A 15,360-nucleotide genomic window follows, 5' to 3' on the forward strand; every position below is an offset into this window, starting at 1 on the left:
CCCCGTCGATGCATCTGGTGGGTAAACACGGCCGCAGACGAGACAGTTAGCCAAAAATGCCAGGTCGTACAACATATCTGTAGGGTTCGTGTAGGATGAACGGATGTCAAAGCCCATATGGAGATGGCATAGTGATTCATTGCGATGAATCTTGAATTAGAGAGAGTGTGTTGCATTTCTGAAGACATCTATCTTCAGCCCGTGTCCTCTTTCGCCATCGCCCGTTCACAGCATTGGATAGATATTCCGCATGGATCATTGGGACCCTGCTGGATAGCTACCTACGCTTAACTTTGGACCTAATGTGGGTGTTGAACTCTCCATTACGAGTGCCCCAGCCAGGCCGTTGTCTTCGGGCTCAGACTCTCGACCAACTGGTGGGTGACAACAGTTACGTCGGCCTGAACGACATCTCCTTGGGTGCCCTAGCTCGCTTACCCAGGCATGATCTTGACTACATGGATGTCAAACGACGGTGTTGGCTTCAAGGCATCAGAAAGACATACAATCAAGGATAGGAGTGGCCAGAGGTATGTTGAATCTCACCAGTCTATACTGCCACTGGATTAAGTTGTCGTCGGCCATCGTCAGATACAATGGGAGTTTTCTCTTCTTTCCAACCCGTCAGCGTACACTCAATCAGAATTAGCTAGGTGTTGTTCATATCCCACCTACTCAGGCCCACAACACGCTCAGGTCACCCTAACATGCATCCCTGTCTACAAATGAGGGCGTTAACCGTCTCACTCAAAAGCCCAAGGTATGTCGAGTCTTGTACAAAAGATGATAATCCCTCGTCCATCAGCAGCTACGCAGGACCTGGCTCTTGACTTGGCCGTGAATGAGGTTGAAGAAACATGGAAGGTCTTCTTCCTACGTACCTACCTCCCACATCGCCCGGATATTGGCCAGGTAGGTAAAGCCCCGGATCTCAACCGCCTCCAAAAAAAAAAAAAGAAAAAAAAAAGAAAAAGGTAGATAGCAGCCCACCCGGGAAAGCTAAAAGAATTGCTTCACCCGAAAGGTCACGCACAAGTCAGGCATCGAGCGAATTCCCACGGCAGTGTCGAAAGACAGCAAGGTACCAAGGACACCAATTCCCGACGGACGGAGGAGTCAACCGAACAAGCCGAGTGACATCCCAGGCAAGGCACGACGGTAAAAAGGTAGCCGGGGACGAAACGCCGAGCAAGGTAAGGGATCCAAAGCTCCGCAGCTTCGCGAAGTGCTCCAAGCTCACAGGCCTATACCCATCTAGAAATACGATGCTGGACCTTAAGTCCTTGACCCGACTCGAGCACATTTGTGTATGAACGCGGGACCCTTGACGGCAAGCGACGATGCGTGTAGGCAGCTCTGGTATCTCCAGAGCCCCCCTCCCCAGGCTGGGCCCGGCCGCAGGCTTCTTCATCAACGCTGCCCCAAGCCAGCCACATCCCGAGATCAAACAAGATCAAAAATCTGCGCCGGCAACATCATTCTGCTCATGCGTCCTGGCAGATCCCCTTATCCACCACATCAGCTTCCCTGAGCTTCTTTCTTCTGTTAGAGTCCTCCGCCACTAATGCCACTGTGTCTCCCAGCCATTGTCTTCCACGCTCCCGTTTGCTCCATCCTCGCTTCATTCGGGTTCTCTTCTTACCACTGCCCTTTCCATGACCATCCCGTGGAGCGCGCTCCTCAACCGAGGACACCAACCGTGCGTACAGTACCATGGGGGACAAGTTATAGGGGGCGTCTCCCTGATACCAAGGCTTCGCTCATTATTCCTCTCAGAGCACCCGTTGACAACGCCGATGAACGCCAGGCATTATAATACCCAGAACGGCGAAGGGAGAGAAACAGTAGCGAGGGAGCACACCGTGTACTCACATACGTAGAATTACTCATTTCACAAGACGAAACAACAAAGGAAACTCAGCTTTACTACAGCGAGGCACACTACAACACCTAGGCCAGAAAAGCCTAGTGTAACCGCTCGCCAGCCGCTCCCCATTCACCCAGCTCCTCACCTCATCCCACAGCCCAAGACAACACAGCAACAGAAAAAAAAAAATAACAAAAAGCATTCCAGGCCAGACAAGTCCTTCCGTCCTCCTTCCCATTCCTTTCTCCGTGCCCCATGTCCTACCCCCCCGATCCCGCCTTGCCACAGCGACAATGACGATGACACAAATACACCAAATGCAACGTTTTCATCATCTTGTTTCCGGTTCAGCGGGCCACGAAGCCTTCCAAACCGAGCCCACGTAAGGAAAATCCGGAACCGAGGACGCGAGCTGTGTGTGTCGAGGTTGATTTTTTTTTGTGTTCTTTTTTGTATGTTTTGGAAAATCCTGGCTGGCACAGAAGAGCACACAAACCCCCCTCTCGAAATGAGTACGCGGAAATAAAGGCCGAAGAAACGAGAAAGGGGAAGGGGATCACAAAAAAGTTATAAAAGGTTGTAATACAGCCACCGTCGAGACGAAGCCGAGGGAAAGAGTTAGAACTATAGTGCGGAGAAAAGACGGGGTGTCGAGAACGGTGGTGAAGAACAAGCAGAAAAGGACAAGGAAAAAAACGCCACGTCTGGGCGAGGGTTGTTTGCGTTCGTGCTCCGCCCCCTTTTTTTCAGTGCCAGTCAAGATTAGGGTGGTGCTGGTGAACACGTCGAGCCATGATTGATAGCAGGAGCCGGGAGAGTGATGTGGTTGAAAAAATTGTCGTCGTGACTTCGTCCTCCGCATACGCCGTTGTTGGAATAGGTAGATTAAGCGGGCCGTGTCCACCAGGGGTCGAATTAGAAGCAGAGGTAGTACAGGGCACTCGATGGTCCTTTGCGGGCGGTGAGGGATCGATCGGGTCCGTTTGTCCAGGATTACGTGGGTATCGGTAACAGTCCAGACGATTAGTAGGCCCAGATCTTGAGCTATGTGGTTGTCAGCACATGTTGCGTCCCAGAGAGCATCGCAGCAGGAGCTTGAAGGGGGGAGGGGGGGTTCCTTACGAAAGCGTCCCAAGAGCCCGTGCACAAACTTATACCATCATTCGACACGCCGAGACAGCTGACGCGGTTCTCGTGGCCCACGAGCGAGCCCACCTTCTCACCCCGGGTAACATCCCAGACCTGCAGCGTGGCTTGTCAGCATCATGACCTCGCCCGAGAATCAAGCGAATGGAACGACCGGGATGGGCTAGACGCACCTTGCACTCGAAATCGTCGTAGCCAGCGAACAGCAACCGGCCGGAGACGGAGGTGGCAACGGAGGTGATGCCGCAGTTGATGGATTCCGACTGAAAACTCACGCGTTAGCATCGAAGCTACGCAAGCCAGCACAACACGCCACGACGAGAATGCGGCAAGACCTACCCCGTAGAAGTTCAGCTCGCGATCGGCGCGGATATCGAACAGGCGGCAGGTGGCATCGTCCGAGCCCGTGACGAAAGAGTGGCCGTCGGGGAAGAACTGGATAGCGTTGATGTCGGACTCGTGGCCGGCAAAGGTCTGAACGGCCTTGCCGGCGCGGATATCCCACAGCTTGGCAAAGGCGTCGCAAGCGCCCGAGATGAATGTGTTTTGGTTGGTCGGGTTGAGGCTGATGCTCATGACATCGCCAAGATGGTCGGCGAACTCGACAACCTTGGAGCCGGTCTCGATGTCCCACTTCATGCATGTCATGTCGCCCGACGAGGTGATGATGCTGCGGTCGTTGATGAAGCGGCAGCACGACAGGTAACCGGCGTGGCCCGACAGCTCGCGGGCGACGCGCGTGGGGCCGTCGCGGTTCTGGTTAAGGTTGTAGATGGAGCAGATGTTGTCAAGACCGCCGCAGGCGACGAAGTTTCCGCTCGGGGCGTAGGCGCACGTCATGACCCACGACGAGCGCAGCGGAATGGCGTGAACCTTGTTTGTTGTGTAGGCATCCCAGATGATCAGCTTGCCATCCTGCGATGCCGACACGAGATGCCTCCGGTCGGTCGACCAGTGCATGGCATAGATCTTGGCGAGATGGCCCTTCAGCGTCCTCTTGGTCCTCATCAGCTGGCTCTTGGGGATGGGTTCATGGGCCTGGGCGGCGACAGCGCGCACTGCGACGATGTGAGAGATCCGTCAGCCGTGAATTCATTTCGTTGGGTGCTCGCGACGGTTGCATCGCGGATGGGCGGCACTCACGCGTCGTGTCTGCGAGCTCCTCCTTCTTCCTCTTGATGCGGTCCTTGAGGGTCTCAGCCTCGCGACGGGCCTGCTGGATGCGGGCCTGCATCGCCTCGGGCGACACGTCGCTCGACCGTGATTCCATCTCTCGTTCCTTCAGATGCGATGCGTCGATAAGATTCGCAATTGGCGAGCGAGTCGCGGATGGGCGAGGCCGGCGATGGGCGATGATCGCGGAATTGGGGGTTCAGATGGGTTCGGTATGGGGAGTGGTGTGTTGTGGGTGTGCTTGTGTGCGTGTTGGCGCGTGTGTGGTCGGTGCTGGGGAGAGCGGCAAGGGGGGGGGGGAAGCTTTGCTGCCGGGAAATGACACTCGAGCCAAGTGGAGAGGGAGAGGGGGGGGGAGGGAGAGTTTAGGAGGCGAGAAGCGGTCGACTGGGCGGAGATCCGAGCTGCCGGGCGCTATGCACTGACGACGGCGGGAGCCGATCTCGCGTGTACCAAAAACCTGAGCAGGACGCAGCTCAAAGGCCCGACACTGGTGATGGCCAGTCTCGATGCAAAAGACGTGGAATGGGGAGCAAGAGAGCGAAAGCTGGGAGAGGAGAAAAGGGTCGGGTGGCCGGCTGGAGGAAAAGGGACAGGCGACAGGCGACGACGGGACAGGCGACCAGGAGGAAGGAACCGAAAAAGATTGGTGCAGAAGAGCGCAGCGCCGAGTGGTTGAACGGCGGGCGGGAGCTGGGGATTGCAACCTTCAGTGGATTAGGTACCCTGGACGGATGCCCGTTGAGGAAAAGCGCGTTGCAACCCGCAGGGTCCCGGCAATGCTTTGGTGGGCAGAGCAGACGTCCTGTTCCTGGATCTTTTTTGCCCAGCCGGCTCCGGCTTTGCATGTGACGATTGGCAATTGACCTGGGAGCCTTCTCTGAGCCAGCGATTGTCGAGCCGTGAGAGGATGCAGATCGGGGCAGATGCATCGATTCCCCGTCGCCGACAGCGGTCCTCGAGCTATCGGATCGAGCGCAGGCCGAGTGGACTCTCGACGGCCCAATCCATCCTTGATTTGACAAGATGCAAAAGGGAAGACAGCGGCCAGCGCCAAGACGCTCTCTCCTGCAGCCGGACCCACGCACAGACCGACACCAATTTCGTCTCCCCGGCCCCATCGTGATTCCAAAGTCGCATTCCCCAAAAAGCCACCAAAAAGCCCGACGGATGCCCCTGACGGCTGGACGGTCCGTTGGGAGAAGGAGAAAAGAATGAGCACTACATACATAGTTCGTTAATTCAAAAGTACTGTGTAAATCTTTCGAGATAAGCTCGGTTTAGGGGCAAACAAACATACTACACAGTACGCCATCATGGCATCTGCGCATCTGCACGCGTACGCAGTAGCTGTCCACCACTCTCCGTGGTTTCGCCACTGCAAGTTTGCTCCTCCCCCCAGAGGTGCCTCAAGAAGAATGCTCAGCAGGTCCCCCGGGCCGTGTTGATGCCATCCATCCGACCTCACGTCCCCTTTCCAACCCTCTGGGCCAGGCGGCCTGCGTCCCCCCGCCCGGAAGACCAGGAGTTGGAGCTGAAGCGAGCTACGTGTCTGTCCAAGTGTGCGACCTTTGTGCCGTGCGCTCCGGAGCGTCTGTTACACTAGCGGGAGAGAGGTTGGCTGATGGCGCAACCCCCTGAGATTCCCGCCCGGGGGGCGAGTTCGGCAGCCGTTTCCACCGGTCCCACCAGGCACAGGCCCGGCCAGCCTCGAGACCTTTTGCGGGCTTTTTATCGACGCCAATCAACTGACAAGACATGTTTCTCGAGAGATTGCCGAGCCGCAGGCGGGATCTGCCACGCCGGGCTCGGCGCGGCCGTGGTGAGAAGAAGCTCTTCCTCGGATGGAATTGTCTTGTCGGTGGTACATTATGTACGCCAGGTAATACCTTGGGCACTCAGGCCCAGAGGTATGTGTCTGGATTCGTCCCACATGTCCCGCGCAGGCCTGAGCTCTCGAGGTTACCGTAACTTATTTCCGGAGTCGAGCATGCATCTAAAGTACAAGTACGCAGTAATTATCACTAACTAGTACGTGCTCCATGCAGCACCGATCTGCAAGAAACCCCCACTTAAATGATCGCCGGATGATCCGGCAGGACAGCTCAGGTGAAAGACATGCTTCTTGGCTGCGAGAACCACGCAGCCACCTGTCACCTCATGGGCATAGTGTATACACCGCGGAGGGTAGTTATCGTGTATACCTACAACAACAAGGGCCTGCATTGCCTAGTGATATTGCCCATCCAGCGCTTGCCCGAACACCTCTGCGGATCCTTGATCCGCACGGGTACGGTCCCGTATCTTGACCCCTGGAGCCCACGAGAAAGCTGCCCTTAGCATTTCTGCAAGTTGCCGTTCTGCTGGTGGAGTCATCTTCAAGGCTGCTGCCCGAACTCTGCAGATGCAGACGGCCAGTCGGTTGGGCCCGGTTGCTGTACACAGCAGAGGGATGGAGAGACTGCAATGTAACTTTTGGGGGACATAAGGTCACCACCCTCACACGACAGACTTGACCCGAGTCCTGGGCCGTGGCCTTTGACTCTGCCTCTCTACACTACATAATACTGAAAGAAATCGCCTGCCCAGCCGACTACCTCGAAGTAAGCCAGGGGTTTCTATTGAGAGGAGGTAGCTGTCTATGTACATCAAGGAAACCATCAAGAAAGTGATCGGCTCCGTCGGCGGTCCAACCTCGCTATTTTTTGTGCTCAACTATCCTAGCCATGAGGGGAATCACGTCATCATCATCATTGAAAGAAAGTCTCGAGCCTCCGCCCAAAACCAAGGCTAAAAATGAAACCCAGTCTGAGAGACCGATCTGCCGCCGTGCGCTTTTTCCCTTGTGTCCTGCATCACGCCACACCCACCCCTTATATCCCCAGACGCCAGCCAGCTATGTTTCTACTTCGACAACTGCCCATCCAGACGTCACGTCAGCAGAGGGAGAGAGAGAGAGAGAGGAAAATGGTTGATTGTGCCCTCTCAAAAGTGGCCATGTGCACCCGGCGGGTGGGCATCCAAGTCCACCGTGTCGAGCTGGCGACGCTGGTGCGCGCTGCGCTGGGCGAGGTTGCCAAAGAAGCGAAGGGCGTCGCTGCTCTCCTTGCGGACCTTGACGGTGGCCTCGCGGCGCGTGTCGAGCTGCTCGACGGAGCGCTGCAGCCCCACGCGCAGTGAGTTCGCCGGGATGAGCAGCACCTTGCGGACCGTGTTGGAGATACGGTGGCTGTTGGCGTGGACGTAGTCCAGGCTTTCGAGCTGCGCCGAGATCTTGGCGCTGAGCCGGTGCGGGAGCGAGTGTGGGATTTGGTTCAGGACGTAGTAGACCATGGCAGCCGCTGGGAAGGGTTTCCGTTAGTTCAAACACATGGCCGCTATTGGATGCGGGCGAGGAAAACGTACCTGCGACGATGACGCCGGGGACGATCATCTTGCGCACGCTGTCGTTGCCCAGCAGCTGGGCCACCCGGAGGGCAATGTTCATCTGGCCGTAGCTGCTGACAACACCGGTTCCGACGACGCCGGCAACGGTCAGGGCCATGCCGGCCTTCTCCTCCCGCTGGAACAGCGTCGACCAGTCGACAAAGTCCCAGAACTCGGTGGCGATATCGACTTGACGCGCGAGAGCATGCTTCTTGTGCTGGAACATGATGTCCGACTTGAAGTTGAGGTTCTCGTACTCGTTGCCGAGGTGAAGGATGCCGAGCTGCTTGATCATGTTGACGCCGGAGACCGTCTTGGCGCGGGCGTGCTCCTCGCATTGCACGACCGAGGCCGCGATTCGCGACAGCATCGCTTCCTTCAGATCGTCGGCATACTGGAAGGCGCTGAACAGCCCGGGGTACGGAATCCCGAGGTTGCCTTCGCCGGCGCGAGAGATGGCGGTGCTGATGGTCGACCGCGAGTAATCATACACACTCTTGCAAGTCGCCTCGATCGTCTGGTCGATCTTCTCGCTGACCTCGGACCTCGCCCGTTTGCTCGACTCGAGCTGAGGCTCGAGCTCCTGCAGTTCCTTGGTAACCCTGTCGAGCTCGCACTGGGCGACCTCGGTGTTGACGGTGGCGAGCACGTTCAGGTCGTTCAGGATGTTCATCAGATACGTCTTGGCCGGGGCGAGCTTGGACCGCGCGCGCTTCTCCAGGACAAACCTGCGCAGCGATTGCTCAAGAGCCGAGAAGTCGCGCTGCATCTCCTTGTTCTTGCCCTTGCCCTTTGGATCGTCGTCACCCGGATCATCGAAGCCGCCTCCGCTCGAGCTTCCTGACCCGCTCCCGCCAGGGCCTCCAGGCGGGGCGGGGGCCATCGGGATGGCGGTGCTGGAGACGAAGTGCACGAGCTCGGCAGCCTCCTTGTAGGTGGCAGGGCTCAAGGCTCGGATCTGGTTGAGGATGAGTTTCTGGCATCGCTCCTTGTCCCGGATGGCGTCATAGCCGTTGACGACAATGAACAGATAGGCCTTTTCTGCGGCGGCCGCCCTGATAAACTCGGTCGAGGTCTGGGTAAAGTGGTTGCTGGCAGAAACGACAAACACGACAACGTCGATTTCCTCCTGGCGTGCAAAGATGGCCGTCGTCTTGGTGGTGTCCATGTTGAGACCCGGGGCGTCGATCAACGCAATGTCCACGACGCCGTTGTTGAGCAACGACTCGTCGATGGTCCGCACATCCTTGACATACACCTTGCACTGCATGTACAGGGTGTTGTCAACCACAATCCTTTCCAGGTCGTTGAGCGAATAGACGTCGTATGTGGTCTCGTCGTGCCTGTCGTAGATGGCGTCCTTGTGCACGGCGTGCACCTCCTCGATGCCGCAGTTCTCCCGCGCATCGAGCACCTCGCAGAAGATGCTGGTGCAGGGCTGTTGGTCTTCTGGGAGGATCTTTCGCCGGAGGAGGGCGTTGCAGAATGTCGACTTCCCCGCGTTGAGATCACCCGTCACCAAGACCTTGCTGGAGGTGTCTTCGATCCGCTCCCGGAGCGACTGAAGGTGCCTGATGCTCGACTGGATCTTGCCGTCCAGCAGCGACGCGATCGACGCCTTCTCCAAGGAATGGACGAGCTCCGCCTGATGCAGCGAGCCGAGCTTGAGGTCCAACTTTAGCACCGAAAACTCCTGGGCAATCTGCGGGGTGACAAGCCGCGGCTCGGCGGACAGCATCCTGCTCTCCGCTGTCCTGCTCGATTCCGGCTGCGAGTCGTCCGGCATGGTCATGGCCCGCCGCAACATGGGAGCTGGCGCATCGAACGGCAGGTCGCCCACCGACGTGTATGCTTGGCGGAGGCTTGGCCTCAAGATAGGACTCGAGGGTGCATCCAGGGCGGCGCGCTGGACGGACGGGTAGTGTGCTGGCCATACTGCGTTCTTCTCCTGAAGCTCCTTCAGAAGGTCAACGACAGCGCTGATGGCGCGGCCAAGGGTGGCGCGGTGCTGGTTGTACCATAGCTGGTGGACGGCCCCGGCCTGGTTGCGGTGGTCGGTGGGCGCAGGGCTGGAGGATGCCGAGCCATAAGGGCGCATCGGCCGGTCGGGGTGGATGGCGGCATCCCAGGCGGCGGAAGAGCTAGGACCGGGCATGGAGGGGCCAAAGTCGTCTCCGGCGATGCTGCCACCGTATCCGGAGTCTTGTTCAAGCATAGACTGGAGCTGGGCTGCGTACTGAGATGTCGATCCGTTGCCGACAGTCATGTATGCCGGCGGGGTTGAGGTCACTGGCGGGAATGGAGAGCCCTGGCGGCTCGAGCCGGGGGCGTTGGTCGGGTCGCCACCATCGTCAGCACCGTCAGTCCTCCGCACCCTCTTGCCTTTAGGCGAAAAATGGTCCTGGCTCATTGCGGTTGGTTCGCCGTGCTGGGTAGGTCGAGCAGAGGGGATTGGGTGAGACCACTCAGAGGCGTGAGTTGGGCATAATCGAGAGCGAGAGGTCGTGTGTTGTCGAGGTTTTGCTGCCCTTTCAGAGCATGATTTAGGACGAACTTTGGCTTGAGTGAGCCGGTAAAAACGCGCCACTTGCCGCGCCAAGCAAGGGCCAAGTCCCGCAGGACCCGCAGTGATCTCATGCAAATCGTTATCTCGCAAAAGATTCCTTTACCGGGGCGCAATGCACCTAGCGAAACAGTCATGTGGAGTGGCGGGGCTGGAGGGATGGCCCCTGGCTCCCGTCTGTCTGCCAACGTCAGCGCTCCGTGGTAACGCTGGCGCGATAACGCTTCGCTTGGTTGTGTTGTTGCCTTTTCCGACTTGACGGACTTGACTTGACGACAGCCGCCTTTCTCGGGGCAGCTCCCTTCCTGCTTGCGCACACCCGATCCTCGTTGTCTCGATCCATTGCACTACCGTACCATTATTTGTTGATCTCGAAAGCCCACCCGGCGACATTGTCAAGATGAACGTGCGTGCTTCTTGAACTTCCACTCCGTCGCAGGACCGAGGCTGATGCTATTCGATCCAGATTCTCGAATGGGCCTTCGGCAAGCGTATCACGCCGGCCGAGCGCCTGCGTAAGAACCAGCGCCTTCTCGACAAAGCCATCCGGGAGCTCGACCAGCAGCGCGTGAAGCTTGAGAAGCAGGAGAAGACGCTTATCACCCAGATCCGCCAGAGCGCGCAAAAGGGCCAGATGGGCGCCTGCAAGGTCCAAGCCAAGGACTTGGTCCGCACAAGGAGGTACATCGAAAAGTTCTACGGCATGAGGAGTCAACTCCAAAAAGTCTCCCTCCGTCTCCAGGTCCGTGTCCATGGCAACCCGCTTCTGCGTCTCAGCCTGCCTCTCTGACATGCCTTTGCACACCAGACGTACCGGACAAATGAGCAGATGATGCAGGCGATGAAGGGTGCCACGATGGCACTCGGCAGCATGAACCGCACCATGAACCTCCCTTCCCTACAGCGCATCGCGATGGAGTTTGAGCGCGAGAACGACATCATGGAGCAGCGCCAGGAAATGATGGACGACGCGATCGACGATGCCATGGACGTGGGCCTCGAGGAAGAGGGAGACGAGGTGGTAGAACAGGTGCTGGAAGAGATTGGCGTGGATCTCAGCCAGGCGGTAAGCGAACCCGGCAAGCTTTTGTTGTGACCACCCGCTGATGATGATGGCTTTGCCTAGCTGGGCGAAACTCCTTCGGGCTTGCAATCAACGGCGCTACCGGAAACCAGGATTGCTCAGGCAATCGGCGGCGGCGGGACCGACCCTGGCGATGATGACCTCCAGGCTCGTCTCGACAGTCTGAGGAAATAAAGGCCGCTCTACGTCATGGACGGTCTGAACGAATGGCCGCCATGATGACTATACATGTGTCGTGTTTCAGCTTCCAGCCGTCAACGCCACCAACACGAGCGTGCTTTGCCTGCAGCCTGCGTTTAGGCGGAAAGGCGGGAATCATACGGAAGAGCCCCGGTTCCTCGGGGCAGCTGAGGTTCTAATGCGGAGGGTATTTGTGCTTGCGTACAAGACCGCGGTATGGGTGGAGTTTGGGCATCGTTGATTTATTGTATTTGTTTGGGTCCTGGCGTCATCAACGGCACTTCGCGCTCCCACTTGCAGATGTCGAGTTCCTGCCTGCATGCTTGTAGAGGGCGGATAGACATCTCGTTGTGAGGCTGGGGAGGCCTCAGTAAAGAGCTCCCAATAAAATAGCTTCCGATATCAACTCTTGGGACCGAGTGCCCGACCTGCCTGCCGTGTCGAATGAAGAGGGAGCCGGTTCCAAGGACCACTGCCGCTACTAAACCAGTGGCCCGAACTGGAGATCCAAAACATTCTCATCACCAAGTGGCATCAACCGACATACACAATAACCGAATCAACATGGAGAGCGGAGGAAAGTTGAGATGGTTCTTTATAGACAATAGTACATGGGTTGTGGCTTTGTGTAATGTGTGCGGCTACAAGGAGAACGTGGGTTGCCAGCGGGGAAGAGGACCCCTCCCCGGCGGGTTCACCGTGACGTTCCCGTTTTTGGCGATCAGCCTTTCAAGGATCGGGCAACAGAACAATGCACTGCCTTGTGTGCCCAAGATTCTGCCATGCCTACACCCCCAATTCCACACAAGAAGAGTCCTTGACACCCCTGACCTTGCTGCGCTCAACAGCCTTGCTCTCTTGCTTTCGGCCTGGACGTTTGCGTGCCTGGTTGGGCCCCCGTATCTGCGATTACATCATCTCGGCGCTTAAGACCCCTCATCCCACTCTCTCCAGGCCTGGACATTCCACTGCTCTGCAACCAACCAACCAACCAACCAACCAACCTGAACCTAACCCGTGCTTCGGTACCTCCCTAACGACCGGGCTACTGCCCCGTCCCCGAAACGCTGTCGGTTTGCGCCGCCAATCTTCCAACATACTTCTATTGATGCCTTGCCATTCCGCACAACCCTCTTTGACGAAGCGAAATTTTGCCGACGACCGCGTGCGCGTCGAGACCCCTTCACAACCACCACCTTCGCATCGAGAAATATCCCACCCACCCACCAACCTGGCAGGTCGCAAGCGCCTCAGCTTCTCCACCCAAGGAGGTCTTCTGAATAGGATGTTTGGTGGTAGCTCGGGCTCGGGAGGCTCGAAGTCCGAGCCCAACGCCAACTCCGACTCGGGTGCTGGCACTTCCAGGGACAAGGGCGGCTCAAAGTCATCGTCGCCTGAGAAGGATGCCGGCGGCGGCGCGGGTCGTAAGACCCCGCCGCCTGGCAGCGCCGAGAAGCGGAGCGGGAACGGCAGTCCGACAGGCGCAGGCAGCCCGACGGACCAGAAGAAACGACGGAGCAGCGGGGTGAGCAGCAAAGCCAGCAGCCTGATTGCCCAAGCCAAAAACACCCTCTTCTCACAAGCTGGGCTTCGGAACAACAGCGATCCGGGTGCTGACTCGAAGCCCTCGAACCAGACTCCTCTGCAGAAGCTCGGCAAGCAGGACCAGGCTCTGGCCGTGCCCCAGGGTCAGCACAACAATGCCGCCGGCGAGTCGCTGCCGGGCCCGCGATCCACCTTCCGCGTCGGCGTCTGGGAGGATAGGAACAAGAAGTGCCGGCGCACCATGGAGGACACCCATGCCTTCCTCTACAACTTCCTCCATACCCCAGCCCCCGCTCTCGATCTCGACGGCGGGTCTCAGACACCGGCGACAGCCGGTGACGCAGGACAGGGCCATGGTGGCGACAAGCCGGAGCAGGAAATGATCGAGACAGACAACGGGTACTTTGCCATCTTCGACGGGCACGCGGGCACCTTCGCGGCCGATTGGTGCGGCAAGAAACTGCACCTTATTCTGGAGGAGATGATCAAGAAGAGCCCCAACACCCCCATACCGGAACTCCTGGACCAGACCTTCACCGCGGTGGATGCCCAGCTCGAGAAGCTGCCGCTCAAAAACAGCGGTTGCACAGCCGCCATCGCCGTGCTGCGCTGGGAGGACCGGGTGCCCAGCAGCGTATCCGCGACGGGCTCCCAGGCGATCGCGCCTGCGCTGGCCAAGGCGGCCGAGGAAGCAGCAAAGTCGGATGAGCCCTTGTCACCGGCGATGGCGGAAGCGGCCCACGCGAAGCTCCGCAGCGTGGCAACGCGCCAGCGGGTTCTCTACACCGCCAACGTCGGCGATGCTCGCATCATTCTCTGTCGCCAGGGAAAGGCGCTCCGGTTATCGTACGACCACAAGGGCAGCGACGAGAACGAGGGGCGGCGCATCGCCAACGCCGGCGGGCTGATCCTGAACAACCGCGTTAATGGCGTGCTCGCTGTCACGCGCGCCCTGGGCGACAGCTACATGAAGGACTTGGTGACGGGGCATCCGTACACCACCGAGACGGTCATCCAGCCGGAGATTGATGAGTTTATCCTCATCGCCTGCGATGGTGTAAGTGGATAGCGAGCAGGGCTCCGCATATCGGTCCAGATCTAACGCATCTCTCTGCAGCTCTGGGACGTCTGCACCGACCAGGAAGCCATCGACCTGGTTCGCGACATCCAGAACCCCGTGGAAGCCGCCAAGCTGCTCGTCGACCACGCCCTGTCGCGCTTCAGTACCGACAACCTCTCGTGCATGGTCATACGCTTCGACCGCGAAGCCTTGCTCAACATGCAGAACAACAAGGACCGCGCCATCGGCGTCGAAGGGGACAACCCGTCTCCCGGCGGCGGGGAGAGCGGTAGAGGCGGGATTAGCGAGGCAGAAAAGATCGTCAACGCCGCCAAGGCCAAGATCGCCGAGGGTAGCGAGCCTGCCGTCGGGGTGTCTGCTAGCAATAGCGGCAGGGGTCACGATCCCCCAACGCCGCCTCCTGTCTCGTCTTCGTCCGTTGAGGAGGGCGAGAAGGCGGCCGACTTCGTCCCGACGGTTCTTGAGGGGCCGGTCGAGGAGGAGCCTGCTTCCATAGAAGACGGCCAGCCGTCCCAGCCTTCGAGCTCCTCGGCCAAGACGGACGTGGACTCGACAGCTGCCGGGAACGATGGCGCGGAGGCAAAGACCAAGGGCAATTAGAGGTCGCGGTGTTGGCCTTTGTCGTCGGTGCTGAAGGCCTCGTCCGGGAGGGAGAAGACATAGAAAGACGGGCTTACGGCGCCGTGAGCGACGTGCCCCTCTGTACGGGTATGGGACTGAGCGAGATTTTGGCAATTGCTGGAAGCGGGGACGGACCGAAAGGTGCTTGTTCTTGGTGTTGGGTTTTTGTTTCCTCTTGGCCATGCCATTGCCGGATCTGAGAGACGGGGATAGGATATTGCCCAGCATTGCGTTTCTGTGGTAGCAGCACGATGAAGGACCGGGCCAGCCGGTTCTGTGATTGCACGTGGGCCATAGTCTCCATGGAGGCCATGTGGTTATGTGAGCATAGTCTTCTTGGAGTCGTGTTTGTAGGCGGATCAACGAGTCCTTGGTATCATGAGGTTGTTTGTCCCAAAGCACTTCGCCTCCTGTCTCCAAGAGGATTGCTGTCATGCGGGCACAACTCAAGAAGTATATACGCAAACGAAACGCCATGAAGTCGGAGCGATATCTACCCTGTATGGGTGCTTACACAGTACCTAGGTACCTAGTTAGTACCTAAATACTTTCCCTTGGGCAGGGCGCCTTAGCATGCAGTGTAAGTAATGGCTTGTTTCCGAGCATGTTCTACATCGATTGCGTCAAGTGTGAGTTCCTCAGGCAGAGAGTTGGCTTCTCCACCCCGTCTCAAG

The 15,360-nt window shown here is 58.1% G+C and overlaps 4 protein-coding genes across 4 annotated transcripts; 2 read left to right on the forward strand and 2 right to left on the reverse strand.

Moving 5' to 3' along the window:
• Positions 1 to 2,890: 2,890 nt before the first annotated feature.
• On the reverse strand, positions 2,891 to 4,283 carry VTJ83DRAFT_850 (uncharacterized protein; the record flags this gene model as incomplete). Its single annotated transcript, XM_071014539.1, has 5 exons — positions 2,891 to 2,911; positions 2,990 to 3,109; positions 3,187 to 3,276; positions 3,353 to 4,071; positions 4,157 to 4,283. The coding sequence occupies 5 exons, from the start codon at positions 4,281 to 4,283 to the stop codon at positions 2,891 to 2,893; spliced, it is 1,077 nt and encodes a 358-aa protein (XP_070870203.1).
• Positions 4,284 to 7,171: 2,888 nt separating this feature from the next.
• On the reverse strand, positions 7,172 to 10,022 carry VTJ83DRAFT_851 (uncharacterized protein; the record flags this gene model as incomplete). The annotated part of the gene is made up of 2 exons (XM_071014540.1): positions 7,172 to 7,527; positions 7,592 to 10,022. The coding sequence occupies 2 exons, from the start codon at positions 10,020 to 10,022 to the stop codon at positions 7,172 to 7,174; spliced, it is 2,787 nt and encodes a 928-aa protein (XP_070870204.1).
• A 553-nt stretch (positions 10,023 to 10,575) lies between these two features.
• VTJ83DRAFT_852 (uncharacterized protein) lies at positions 10,576 to 11,433 on the forward strand (the record flags this gene model as incomplete). Its single annotated transcript, XM_071014541.1, has 4 exons — positions 10,576 to 10,581; positions 10,642 to 10,917; positions 10,984 to 11,241; positions 11,302 to 11,433. The coding sequence occupies 4 exons, from the start codon at positions 10,576 to 10,578 to the stop codon at positions 11,431 to 11,433; spliced, it is 672 nt and encodes a 223-aa protein (XP_070870205.1).
• A 1,114-nt stretch (positions 11,434 to 12,547) lies between these two features.
• On the forward strand, positions 12,548 to 14,665 carry VTJ83DRAFT_853 (uncharacterized protein; the record flags this gene model as incomplete). Its single annotated transcript, XM_071014542.1, has 3 exons — positions 12,548 to 12,964; positions 13,076 to 14,041; positions 14,102 to 14,665. 3 exons carry the CDS (start codon positions 12,548 to 12,550, stop codon positions 14,663 to 14,665), a joined length of 1,947 nt encoding a protein of 648 aa, XP_070870206.1.
• Positions 14,666 to 15,360: the final 695 nt, after the last annotated feature.

Source organism: Remersonia thermophila, chromosome 1 (assembly GCF_042764415.1).
Source record: "Remersonia thermophila strain ATCC 22073 chromosome 1, whole genome shotgun sequence".
In the NCBI taxonomy this organism is placed as follows: domain Eukaryota; kingdom Fungi; phylum Ascomycota; class Sordariomycetes; order Sordariales; family Chaetomiaceae; genus Remersonia; species Remersonia thermophila.